Source organism: Tyto alba, unplaced genomic scaffold (genome assembly GCF_018691265.1).
Source record: "Tyto alba isolate M040663 unplaced genomic scaffold, T.alba_DEE_v4.0 Super-Scaffold_23, whole genome shotgun sequence".
Classification (NCBI taxonomy): domain Eukaryota; kingdom Metazoa; phylum Chordata; class Aves; order Strigiformes; family Tytonidae; genus Tyto; species Tyto alba.
In genome coordinates this window covers 7,155,986-7,168,711 of record NW_024881297.1, presented here as the reverse complement: position 1 = coordinate 7,168,711, position 12,726 = coordinate 7,155,986, and the positions used below count along the sequence as shown (strand labels likewise).

The 12,726-nt window shown below is 60.0% G+C and overlaps 2 protein-coding genes across 2 annotated transcripts; both read right to left on the bottom strand.

Moving 5' to 3' along the window:
* Window positions 1–505: 505 nt before the first annotated feature.
* On the bottom strand, window positions 506–5,013 carry MEPE (matrix extracellular phosphoglycoprotein). The gene is made up of 5 exons (XM_042796829.1): window positions 4,993–5,013; window positions 4,206–4,277; window positions 3,601–3,657; window positions 2,793–2,885; window positions 506–2,682 (listed from the first exon to the last, which is right to left on the bottom strand). The coding sequence occupies exons 2-5, from the start codon at window positions 4,263–4,265 to the stop codon at window positions 712–714; spliced, it is 2,181 nt and encodes a 726-aa protein (XP_042652763.1). The 5' UTR covers window positions 4,266–4,277; window positions 4,993–5,013; the 3' UTR covers window positions 506–711.
* A 2,258-nt stretch (window positions 5,014–7,271) lies between these two features.
* Window positions 7,272–12,185, bottom strand: LOC116962845 (integrin binding sialoprotein). Its single transcript, XM_042796822.1, has 6 exons — window positions 12,130–12,185; window positions 10,973–11,037; window positions 10,840–10,890; window positions 10,634–10,705; window positions 10,392–10,442; window positions 7,272–7,971 (listed from the first exon to the last, which is right to left on the bottom strand). The coding sequence occupies exons 2-6, from the start codon at window positions 11,024–11,026 to the stop codon at window positions 7,405–7,407; spliced, it is 795 nt and encodes a 264-aa protein (XP_042652756.1). The 5' UTR covers window positions 11,027–11,037; window positions 12,130–12,185; the 3' UTR covers window positions 7,272–7,404.
* Window positions 12,186–12,726: the final 541 nt, after the last annotated feature.

Here is a 12,726-nt window from a genome sequence, read left to right as displayed (position 1 = left end):
GTGGGGCTCCCCAGCAAGGACAAACTGCCCCGGGGAGGCGGGTGGCCCTGGGCAGGAGCCGGTGGGGTTTGATGCTCCAAGAGAGGGATGTACGGGGACCAGCTGGCCAAATTGCAGACCCAGAGGTGATGGCTGGGCCAGGGTTGCTCTGGGACCTGAAAAATCCCCCTGTGCCTGGGGACCAGCCCCGCCGCAGCGCGCTGCTCGCGGCAAAGCAGCTGCCCGAAGTCCCGCTGCAAACACCAAAGCCAGCAGAGCCTTAGGTACAGAAATGCCTTTATTTCTCCATGAGGCTGGAAGTGAAACCGCGAGGAGAGAGGTTTTTTCCCTCACCGTTCACTCGCTTCGCATCAGTGCACGGGCAACGCTACCCCTACGCTGTGGAGCGCAATTGCTGTTACAGGGCTGCCTAGCACAGCAAACCCATGCATCGCTGCTGCAGCGCCGGGTGCAGCACCCTCCTCCCCCCTCCTCCCCCCCCAGAAAAAAAAAAAAAAATAACAGCAGAAATGCATGAACCGGTGATTTTCGGCTACTGGGCTGTGAAGCACCGCGTGACCCCCCCCCCCCCCCCCCCCAGCCATGTGCAGGGTGCCCCTCACCCAGGCAAGAGCAGCGCCCGCAGTGCTGGGGGAGGAACGACATGTGGGACCCCCCCCCCCCCCAACTCCACCACTGGAGCCCGCCGGGGTGGCTATCGGCAGCCCCTCCTCACGGAGCCCTCCGGCTCCAGCGGCTGTGGGGGTGCCCCGGGGCTCCCCACCCCGAGGGCTGCAGGCCCGTCTGTCGGCTGTCGCTGCGGCTGCCCCGCTCCCCCTCCGAGGACTGGCTGCTGTCGGCGCTCCCCAGGCCGGTGTAGGGGCCGCGCGGGCCACCCCCGGCCCCGCCGAGGGCGTAAAAAGCCCGCTCGCGGACGTGGAGCTCGTTGGCACGCTTCACCTCGTCCACCTGCCTGCTGCGGCCCAGCGCCGCAAAGGCCCCCGGCGCCCCGGCCCCCGGCCTCCCGTCACGGCGCCCGGGGCGGCGGGCACCCCCCGTCCCCGTCCCCGCCTCCCCAGCCTTGCCGCCTCGCCCCCGCTCCCGGCCTTTGACCGCTGCCACGCTGCCCCCGGCTCGCCCCGCCTGTGGAGTGGGGCTGCCTCCCCCATCGCCGCCGTGGCTGCCAGCCCTCGGCCGGGCCCCGCTCGACGCTTGGCTGCCGGCTTTCCCGCCCGGGGACGGCGCTTTGTCCGTCCTGAGCGTCTTGTCCGGCGCTGCTCCCCCTGGCCGGACTCTCGCCCCCACCCTGAGTCGTCCCTCCCCGCGGGGCTGAGGGGTGGCTGGCCCCACTTCCCCGCTCCCCCCTTTCCCCGCCATGCTGCCCTTGCCAGCCTTGCGGCCGCCGGCCATCCCCAGGGCAGTGGTGCAGTCCCCTTCGCTCGCCCCGGGGGTGGCCATGGTGGTGCCCACACGGATGCTGGCCCCCTCGGCCAGGACACCGGCCGTGGCCGCCTCGTCCCCCGCACGACGGGGGGTGGTGACAGCCAGGCCGCCCTGCCTCCCCTCAAACCTCTGCCCCTCACCTCTCGCCTCATCGTCACCCTCCCCATGGATGCCAGCCCCTGTGGGGACACTGATGTCACCGCCAGTGACCCTCCAGTGGCCGGGGGCCACCGGTCCTTCCCCGTCACCAATGGTGGGGGCACCACCCTCATCACCTCCTGTGGGATCGCCATCCCTAGGGCTGCTGGTGATGCTGTTCCCGTGGGTCGGGGCAGCTGTGGTGGCCGGTCCTTCAGGCTGCCTGTGAGCAAGGATGCCGTCACTGCCATCACCGCCGCGTGCTGCAGTGACGCCCAGACCGGGGGGGGGGCTGCTGGTTCCCACAGCGGGGATGCCGTCGTCCTCGCTGCCGACTCTGGCACCAGCCTGGGTGGTTCCTCGCTCCCCGACGTGGATGTTGGCCCTCCCAATGAAGATGTTGACTTCGTCGTCCTTGTCCGGAGAGATTTGGGCAAAGCTGGCGGCCCTCACGGTGCTCCCCACCTTCCCGCGGGTGACGGGGACGCTGCCCGAGTCGGGAATGTAAGCGTATTCATCTATACCTTCGGCGTCAACTCGGACGTCCTCCATCTTCTCGGTGACGGAGGCGAGAGTGGCGTCTCCCGTCCCGATGCCCTGCACGACGCCCTCCTGCCCTCGGCCGTGGACGGTGACCTCGCCGCTGCCCTCCTCCCCAGCCCCACGGGTGACGGGGGCCCTCTCCCTCTCAGCTGCCATGTCCCCCTCCACTGGAACCCCCCCCGGGGCACCACTGTCCCTGTCCTCACTCCTGACGCCGGACCTGTCCCCCGCCACCGCCTTGCCGGGATGTCCGCCCTGAGGGAGAATGGGAACACCGCCATCGACTTCAACCACCAAATCCAGGTCGCCGCTGCCCTCCGAGCTGGCTGGGGTGGGAGCTGCGGTGCCGACCCCGTCGCGCGCTCGCGTGCCAGCGCCCGGGCGAGGACTGGGAGCATCCCCGCCAGTGCCTAGGGTGCTGCGGTTTTCGGGCTTGAGGCCGGCCCCGTTCTCCACTGCATCGGTGCCACCGTTGTCACCTGGCTCTGGGGCCGCCCCGTCCTCCGTCGGCCTCCGCCTGGCATTGTCCTCACCCAGCCGGTGCCCGGGGACGGTGCTCTGGCTGTCAGCCTCTTCCTTCTGTGCAGTACACACAAGGGAGAGGTCAGGGCCATCCCCGGTGCCCGCTGGCAGCGTGGGGTGCTGTAGCCAAGCCGGGGTCCCGCCGCGCCGCCTGGCCACCTCCTTACCTTTATCTGCGTCTGGTTCCTCCGCGTTGAAAATGAGTAGACGTATTTGAAAACGTAGAAGCCATGCTTGGCGTTGCAGCCTTTCAGCAGTATCTGTCGGGGAAGAAAACAGCCAAAACCCACAATGTGACAGCAGGAGATTTCCTTGCTTTCCTTGCATCTGGCAGGCGGTACCTCCCGCCCCTCCTGGCTGCCAGCACGGGCAGGGACCTGGGCAGGATGCCTGTGATCGCCTCCTGGGCTCTGGGGGTTTGGTTTTCCCTTAGGTTCATTTCCTGCCTTTGCTTGCTTTCAGGAGCTGTGGGGTTTTGTTTTGCAAGGTCGCTCATGGCTTGAACAACCAGCCTTAGCTGATGGTCCCATCGGACACAGGTGATGGGACCAATGGCCACCGAAGCACTGGAAGGACAGCAGCTGGTTTCCAGTAGGGAGAACCAGTCGTTTTGTTCCACACTGCTCATCTGAATTTTGCTACTGATGCATTTTACACCGATGCACTTTGAAAAAAACCCCGTAGCGGCTGGGCCTGGGGCTTTTACTAACTCGCCTGTGGGTACCCCAAGCATTTGTGCTCTGGGGCTGGGCACGGGCAGAGGAGCAGCCAGTGGGGGGAAGCCCTTCCCTTGCCTGAGCACATCACGCCTTTCCCCTCCCCAGCTCTTTGTAAGGGTTGCTCAGATGCAAGGGGTCTGCCGGTCTCTTTTTCTGCAGCTCACGGGGGCTGCCCTCCAAAAGCAGCTTTTTCTCCCTGTGTCTCCGGTGCAAGGCACCCCACGGAGTCCGAATGGGGCAGGGGGGGGACACGTACCCGGTGCTGTCCCACACAGTTCCCGGCGGCTCTCCCAGGCAGCGGCGGCGGCGGCACCTGTGGGCAGTAAAACACAAGCAAGAGCCGAGGTGTCAAACACTGCCCGGCACCCAGGCAGCTGCCAACACCCGCTGCCGGCCGCCCGCCCTGCCCAGTGTGATTTAGTGTGTCGGGCAACAGTTATGCAGGACGAAAATGGCTGCTATTATATTCATCTTCGTTTGCAGTTTGTTTCAGTTATATCTGTCCAAATTTCACTAGTTACAGGTGCCGGCCCCCGTTACCCACATAGGTGAGGCGAGCATCCTCCCCGCACTTCCCTTCTCGTGGCTCCACTTGGGCTGTTCCCCAGCCAAAAGCTCTGGGCAGACCCCAGATCCGCAGAAATCAAGGGAAAGAGTCACAGGGACCCAGACCGGCCCTTGCACAGTGCCCTAACTGCTAAATTACAGGGACATGCTCGGGCGCTTCGGTGCCAATATATATATTTTTCCTGCTGGCTTCACCTCTGCGCCAGCGCCTCAAAACCACCCCAAGCCCCAGAGGTGCTATATGCAAGTACAACCCGTGTTCCCCTGCTGCTGGGAAGCTGAGGAGATACTCACGGGTGTCGAGAGGGCTGTGCTGAGCAGGCACAGACACAGGCACACGAGGGCTGTTTGCATCTTGGGCAGCTCCTGGGGGCACAAAGCGAAGCGGCACTGGAGTTTGTCTTCCTGGGACCTGTGGTCCCCAACAGTCCCAAAAGCTCCTGCTGTCCCAAAGCCCCCGTGGCAGCGGGGTTATCCAGCACCCCCGGCTTTCCCCAGCCTTTGCGGTGGCCCTCGGCGTCGCTCTGCCTGGCTGCGCTCCTCCCAGCAAAGGCGATGCTCTCGCCATGTGCGTGGCCAGCAGCACCAAGCAGACACTCTGACACCGGGTGTTAAAGCTTAACTCACTTTGTCAGAGCATCGTGGGTGGATATTTGAAATAAATTACCAGCAAAAACGCTGCAGGCTAAGCCATAAAGTCATAAGTCTGAATTAAAAAACTCGCACACTGTTTTCAACAGCGCCGATGAACATCAGGAGACAACAGCTCTGTTGGCTAATAGTTCCCATTTCACCCATCCACCCTGGCTTGGGCTCGCAGGTCCTGCCTGGAGACTATTTTCAGCCATGTAAGCATTGCTACAGAAAACATCGGAACAAATTTCATGCACGAGGCTCGGCCGTCTAAAGCAACATAGGCTCAAGGAGCATGACGCCGAGATGCGCACAGTCAAAGCTCGGGCCACCTCCCCGTCCCCACCACAGCTTGCCCAGAGTGAATGCTGGAGGCGCTTTGATCAGGGGCGGCAGAGCCAGAGGGCTGGGAAAAGACAGGGCAAGGCAAGCTAGGTAAGAAGATTACCTTTCGCCGTCGGAGGCAGGTCCCAGCAGCAGACCTTGGAGGCTGTGCCCACTTTGCTGAAATTTAAAGTTGGCCCCGGGCGCGTGGAGCCAATCAGCTCCTGCCCAGGGACATTTGTCAGGGCTGGCAGTGCCCACAGATAACCAGGGGGAGTAATTTCCAGCTAAAAATGTGTTTGTGGTGGAAGACAGCTATCAAATGTTCCACCTGGCTGGATAAACAGAAAGCATGGTTTATAAATATCTGTTCTGAAGGCAAAATTGCTCGATGATTAGTGCAGATCTTAGTGTGGCACGCATCCAGCCCGGTTATTGATAAGAGGGGGGTGCAGCGGGTCGTAGCGTGCTCACCGTGATGGACGTGGGAAAGCTGGCAGGGCTGGAGAAAGGGAAGGGCGATGACACTGAGCCTTGGCCCGGTTTGCGGCCGTAACCGGCACCGCAGGGCAGTGCTGGACAAGCTGAGAGCTGCCGCCATGCCGCAGCCTCTGACACTTGCTTTTTGGGTTTCAACGTCCCCGAGCTAAGCCTGGTGCAAGCGCAAACAGGAAGAGCGCTAAAAAAGAAAGCAAAAAAAAAAAAAAAAAAAAGGATTTTTTTTCATGCGCTGTTTGCACAGGTCCCTTCAATCCCACCTTTGCTGTGGGAAGGTGCTACAAGGATAAGCGCGACATAGGTACTCTCCTCCTGCCCCCTCTCTAGCTTCCGTGGTATTTCTGGTTGCTTACACATATGCCAAGGGGGGGTGTCCCCCCCGCTGCAGCCAGCCCGGTGCTGCCGCTCACTGCGGTGATGGTGACAACAGCTCCCGTCCCACCTGCCACCCTGCCCCGACCCAAACCCTGGGAGGGGACGCGGCTGCCACATGAACGCCAGAAGCGCTTAAACCACCGGCGTGCGGCCTCCGGCGAGAGGAAATCTCAGAGCCAGGAGGAAACTTGCCCTTTCCCCCTGGCGAGGGAGCCGTGGTTGGATGCTGTCCCGCGGGGAGTGGAGCAGCCAGCCAGTGTGCCTTGGATCAGGGAGACGGAGCTTTTGGCCGAGTTCCCCGGGGGGCTGACGCACACGGGGCTGGGCTGCGCACCCCGTGGGAGCAGGACCTGGCCCCGGCACTGCCAGGCCCCTTTTGTCCATGCTGGTTCCTTGACGTCTTTGGGCACCCCCTGGGGATGTGGATGATGGGGCTCCCATGTCCCGTCCCCCCCGCCTCGCCCCGACTGCCGCGAGCACGTGCAGGGCTCCCCGGTGCTGCCGCTGGGCTTTGGGCCCCGGGGGTGCCCACCCCAGCCGCCGCAGCCTGGCTTTGGCACGCGGAGGCGGTTTTGTACAGCGGCCAGCAGCTCGCTGCTGCGAGAATAGAAACTCGTTTTGCAGTTGGACCTGTATCAGGAGCTGAACACCCGTTTCCTTTCCGGGAGTGCGAGGGCAGCACGGTACCTGCCGTCACCCGTGCGTGAGGCTCATTGCTTTTCCTACGTGGGGGCACTTGCCTGGAACCCAGCAGGATTTGGTACCTTCCCCATCGCTGGTACTGATCCCCACTTGGCTGGGGCCACGCTCCCGTGGGGAGGTGACTCAGGGCAGGGATCCTGGCGACTGCAAACCGGTCATCCCCGTCCCTGACGCAGGAGGCAAGTGGGTGCACTGCTGTCACTTGACAGCCCTGCCTTGCCCTGAGGACGAGGCTGTGTGGTGGGGACAGACGTGGACCATTTGGGGCTGCAGCACTGGTGTCCAAAACCCATGTCTGAGGTGCCTGGCCTCGGCGGGACCCGTGTGCCTGGCGCAGGGATGCAGAAGCAAAGCTCTCATTACAAGGGTGTGCATCTAGAGCAGCTAGTGATGCACAGAAAGAGAAATTAATGTTTTTATTAATATTGCCTGGTGTGTCATGGAAGGCACGCTACCAAGGAGTGGAAGGCGTGATAAAGTTATCATCACCCACATATTAAAAATTCATGTCAACTTGACGTAAGATGTAGCAGTAACGCCACTGCAGTGACCCTAAAAATGCCCTTCCATTTTTCAGAGGGGAGTCTACAGAGGCTTTCCTAGTTAGCCTTTGTGTTCCTGCCTCCTTTCGGGTGCATCTGAGATGGAATAGAGATTTAACCCTGAGCGGCATGAGCACCTGCAGCCCCTCAGCCCACCAAGTGCTATGCCACCCCCTGACCCCGGCAAACCGTTCGCCACCACCAACGGTTCGTCAGTTCAGTTGCTTTATTTCATTTCGCTTTGCGAGGTACCAAAAAAAAAAAAAAAAAAAAAAAAAAAGCCTGCGACAGAGCTGGCATGCACCACAAGCCACCCGGCATCCCCTCTGGTGTGCAGTGGCTGCAGTGATCCCTCGGATGCACGTTCCTGAGTGGGATGGGGCAGGCGGGGGCAGCACCGGGGCTGCCCCCCCCCCACCTCACTGGCTGTAGTAGTAATCCTGGCCGTACACGTCGTAGCCATGCCCCTTGTAGTAGCCGTACTCGTCCTCATAAGCCCGGTAGCTGTCCCCACGGGTGTACTCATCCTGCTCCCCGTAGCTGCCGTCGGTGGTGCCCTCGTCCCCCCGGCCGTGGCCCCCGGCCGTCACCTCGTACTCCCATTGCTCCCCGGCTGTGGTGGCATCCGTGGGTCCACCATCTCCCGTGGTGGTTGCCTGGGACAGTCCCTCTTCACCAGTGGTGCTGGCGATGGTGGTGGCTTCGGTTTCCTCCTCCTCTTCTTCTTCTTCTTCTTCCTCTTCTTCTTCTTCTTCTTCTTCCTCCTCCTCTTCCTCCTCCTCTGCCACCACGGTGCCATTGCCATGAGGTCCGTCTGCCCCCTCGGTGGTATTGGTGCTTGTGCCGTTGACACCGTTCTCATTCTCAGCTATCTCTTCCTCCTCCTCCTCCTCCTCCTCCTCATTGCTCTCTTCATTTTCGGAGTCACCCCCCTTGCCAGCAGCGCCGTTCCTGCCCCCCTTCAGAGGCCCTTGGCAGCCCTTGCCCTGGCAAGGGGGACAAGAGAACAGCATTAGTTGGGTGTCGGGAGGTTGCAGCTTTTTGGTGCTGCGTGGCATGGGGCAGGTGTGGGCACAGCCGAGCAGCCCCCCTGCACCTCGCACGGCAAGGCTGCCTTTTCGGGGTGCCCCTTCCGAGCCTCCCGCAGGGTTAATGCCCAGAGCTTGGCCCAGCCGTGGGCACCTTGCACAGCAAAGCCCCCAGCAGAAGCGGGGTGCAGGCAATCCCACGGGTGCAAGCGAGCGTGCGGTGAACACACCCTCCCCGTGGCTGCTCCCCTCCAGCCCCACACCCCCCCCCCCCCCGGCTGGGGGGGATGTGACATCTCCTCCCAGCCCGCCCGGGCTGTCCCCAGGGGCTGCTCCGGCGGGGTGGCCAGCCACCTCAGTGCCAGCACGGGGTGGCTCCTGCGGGGACAGGGAGAGGACGGGGGGCGGGGGCAGGTTTGTCAGCAGCGGGAGCGAGGCGCAGCCCTCCCAGCAGCGAGGGGGGCACGCAGCATCCCCACGCGGCGTCTGGGCACCGCTCCGAGTTTCCTGCTTTCCCACGGATCTCACCCCAGGCTGAAATCGCCAAGCGGCAGCAGGGCAGCCTGAGCCATGCAATTACGTGGCGGTGGCTGGAGTTGGGTGTTCCCGTTTTGGCTACGCCTTTTGCTTTACGAAGCGTCTAAAGGTTTGCTTTTGAAGTTACCTCTCCCGGTTTCCAGTCAACAAAGCAAGCCGCAGGCGCACTACGTGCGGACACAGCGCACACCACGTGTAGATAGCTGGCAAGAGTGTGGCGGCTCAAAGCCACGTGTGAGCCTGAACCCCCACCATCAATAAGCCACCAGCATCCCTTGGCCGGGGAGACCACGCAGCAGAGCGGGTCTCAGCGGGGTGCATGGCAGTCCACGCCGCTAAAAAAGGCAATAAATGACCCAAATGCAAGCAGAGGCTGGAGGAACCACGGGGGAACTGGTGAGGAAGCTCACCCTGCACCCAGCCTGGGAGGAGGAGCACCTTGCCACCCGCAAATGAACCCAGCTGTGGCGGGGAGATGCAGGGTCGCTGCCATCCCTGCTCTGGGCAATCCCTGCTGCTCGCGTGCCAAGACCAAGGAAGCTCACCCGGGTGTTTCGGGCCAGCTCAGACACTTAAAATATGGGTGCATCTGATGCCAGAGAAAACCCAGGGTGTTTTCCTCTCTGCTGGAGGAGCCACCAGATTGCATGGTGCAGCCGGCTGTGCTGACGGGAGCGGTGCCCCCCATCTAGCAGCTGATGTAAGGGTGCTCCTTACGTACCTATCGCTAACCTCGGGGCCTTTCATCATGATTTATCTTGCTGACCACCCGCTGCCAGTGAAGGCACACAGCATCCCTGCCCGGGAACAGCCAGCGCTCTGGTGCCCTTGGAACGAAAGGGGCAGCCGTGAACAGCAGCTGCATTCCTGCATATCACTTAATTTCTTCCTTGGGAATGAAATTCCCCCTTTGGCTGTCTCATCCCACTACTCGAAGTTATCCCTACTGATTGCAGTGGTAGGAGAGAGCAACAGGCAGAAATAGCAGGGACGCTGGCAGAGGCATCTGGGGGACAGGGGCCACCTCGTGCTGCACCCCAGCTCCAGGCGGGATTCCAAAGGTGGCTTTAAGACCAGATGCCCAGGTTTACACTTCTGTTAAAAAGACCCCTGAAATTAGCATTCAAATAATTACATTAAAAAAAAAAAAAAAAAAAAAGTGATAAGACCTGACACATAGGTTTCCAAGCATGCCTGTCTCAAAGCACCAGTGTGCCTGAGACCACTGGATTATTTTTGAGCATTTGCAGCCCAGTGAGGCACAAATGACCTTTGTAATCCCTGGCACTTAATTTTGGGCCTGGGTAATTCTCACAAACGCAGCGGTCTCTGAGCTCATATTGACAGGAGCAGCGTTACCAGCTGGGCTGGTACAAACTTGCATTTCCCAGTATAGCCTCAGTTTGTGTCCTTCCACATGCACACGTGCAGAGCATACCTGTACTTTCCATAGCAATTTCATCAGCACTATGGGGACAACGCACGCTGGAAGGGGAAGGTAAGAAGAGCCCCTAAAAATGTGTTTTGCCTTGTGGGTGAGCCTCCCTGCTTCTGCTCTTTGACCTGCCCTCCTCCTTTCTGAGTCACTGAAAATGGAAACCTGGAAAGTTTGTCTCAGGGTTATTTGGTGCATTGCCTGCCCATCGTCTTTAAAAAAAAAGAAGAAAAAAATATACAAAAAATAATAAAATAAATCCCAGAGTAGAAAATCCAGTCGCATCCGGAGTGCGAGGCTGTGGGCGGTCAGCAGCCACAAAAACTGATGAGCAGAGACTACAAAACCAAAGAAAGTTCCCAAATTCCTGTATTTGTTTTGCAGGGCGCTGGTTTCCCGTACTCACCCCGCCTTCCTCCTCCGAGCCGTCCCCCTCTTCCTCCGAAGACTCACTGCCCTAAAGAGAGGGAAAACCGAGCTGTGGCTGGTCCAGCGGGTCTCCATTGGTGTCACAAGTGCAATGGTCTCAGCCCAGCCCTGCAGGCCAGTGGCAGGTGGGGCACAGACCCATGTGCCCCATCTCATTTGGGCCGAAATCTCTGCATTTGGTGAGCGGTGAAGCATCAGCAAGCCCTCCGAAGCACCCACCTGGTACCGTCGCTGCGGGGGATGCAGGTAGGCGTATCTGTACAGGTAATATCGGTGCCTGTTCTTGAACACCTACCAGGAGAAGAACGGGGTAAATCCCGTCGGTTTGGAGGCTTGGGTACAGGAGTGACCTAAACATCCTTGTCCTCAAGACCAGCGCCGCATGGGGCTGGGCACACAGGTTAGGGAAGGGGGGGAGACCCTACCGCATTTTCTTCTGAATCGTCTGCCTTGGCTCGCCGCAGCCAGCTCTTGACCTGGGGGAAAGGTTGGGTTGGCACACACCCCACACCCAGCCCCGGCAAGGCTGGGGGGTCCCCCCCGCTGCCCGGCACTCACCGAGAAGGCGCACGCCATCCCCACCAGGCACACAAAGACCAGGGCAGTCCTCATGGCTGCTTTCTCTAGGAACAGCGAGACGTGGCGAGGGCTTGCTTTTCAGCTAGAAAGCACCGTCACTACCCCAAACCGTACAGGCGTTTGTGTCCACATGGGTAAGCGGGGACAAGAAAGGCTGACCCCCAGCCACCTTTCAATAGGGTCACCTAACCCCTCTGGAAACCCAGATCCTTCTTTTTTTTTTTTTCTTGATAGACCTGCCTCAATTTCCATTAATATATTTTTGTTTTACAAGAAGCCACAAAATATCAGAAGACCAGGTCTCACCCGGTAGCGGGTGCATTGCTTTCCCCAAGCACGACTAATCGCTCCTGCTTCCCCAGTGCCTGCAAACGACTCGGGGAAAACCAACCCCTGCCAGTCATGCAACGGGAGCAGGCAGGGGGAGCATTGCCCACCACGGCCACCCCCCCTTCCCACCCCAGCCCCGCAACCTGCTCGGGATTACACAACGCCCCGCAAGGCCCCCGGGGATTACACCGCACAGATTTTAACCTCGTCAGGGAAAAATAAATAAGAAAACAAATATATGAATATGATCAGCTTCTACAGTCTGCCACAGACAAAAATAGCAGTGACAAGGCACCAATACAAGGAACCCCCCATCAGCATATCCAGGGGGGAGGCTTGGCTCTGGGCAGGTCCCAGCTGCACCCCCTAAGCACCAAAACCCAACCTGCCCTCCTCCATCCCAGACCCATCAAGGAGCACGCCTGAACCCTCCCCACAGCGCTCTGGCATCCCCCCAGCCCAGTCAGGCCCACTAATCTTCCTTTTTCGTACCCTTCATCCAGCTAAACCCACCATCAGCTGTGCTGGGGTTTGAGCGGAGTTGTTATTACGTTTATCTGCACTTGAAGTTTCCCCATCTTCGTTTAACTCAGGTTAAAAAACAGCCTGCCACAAGCTAGCTTCCCTGGCCATGCAGCGAGGCTCGGGATGCTCATCCTCTCCACCCGAGCGCTTCATGGAGCCACAGACCCAGGGAAGAGCTAAAAGCAGGACCCAGCCCCACCAGCAAGCTGAGCCCTGCCATCCCCCTGCAAAAAGCAGCTGGCAACGCGCAGCCCAGCTGGGAAAAGCAGCCGCAAGCTTACCCTGCCACAGCACCGTCGGCTACCTGAGGAGTCAGCCGGCACAGATTTCCTCCTGCTGCTGCCTCGCCAGGATATAAGGTCTATTTTTGCCCCCCCCTCCCCTCCCCGAGCCAGTCGCCGCCCTGCCCGGAGTGACGCCAGCCCGCCAGCGTGCGCCAGAAAACCCCCAAACTTCAACGCTGGCAGATTTGGTGCACAAACTTAGCACCCCGCACCACTGCCAAACCCAGGAAGGTTTGCACCACGCCGCTTAATTGAGGGTCTGGCTTCAGAGGAACGGCCAGGAGGCCGAAGGGTATAATAACACTCTGGATTTAAATTAAAATAAATATTGGGAAATCTGTTCTTGGGGGGTGTCTACCTCCCTTTTTGGGAAATTCTGTCACTGTTTTCTTAAGAGGACAAAAAAGACCAACCTCAGAGGCCTGGCTCCACTGTCACTTGGGCATAACTGTTAGACAAAAAAAGGCTAGATTCAAACAAGTCCCTCTCCAGGCTGCCTGCAGAGGTGAAACGGGCCTTGGCAAGGGCAGGGAAAGAAAAGGGGACTCGGAAACACGTGTCATCAGTCCCCCTTTGAGAGACATTTCTGCCACG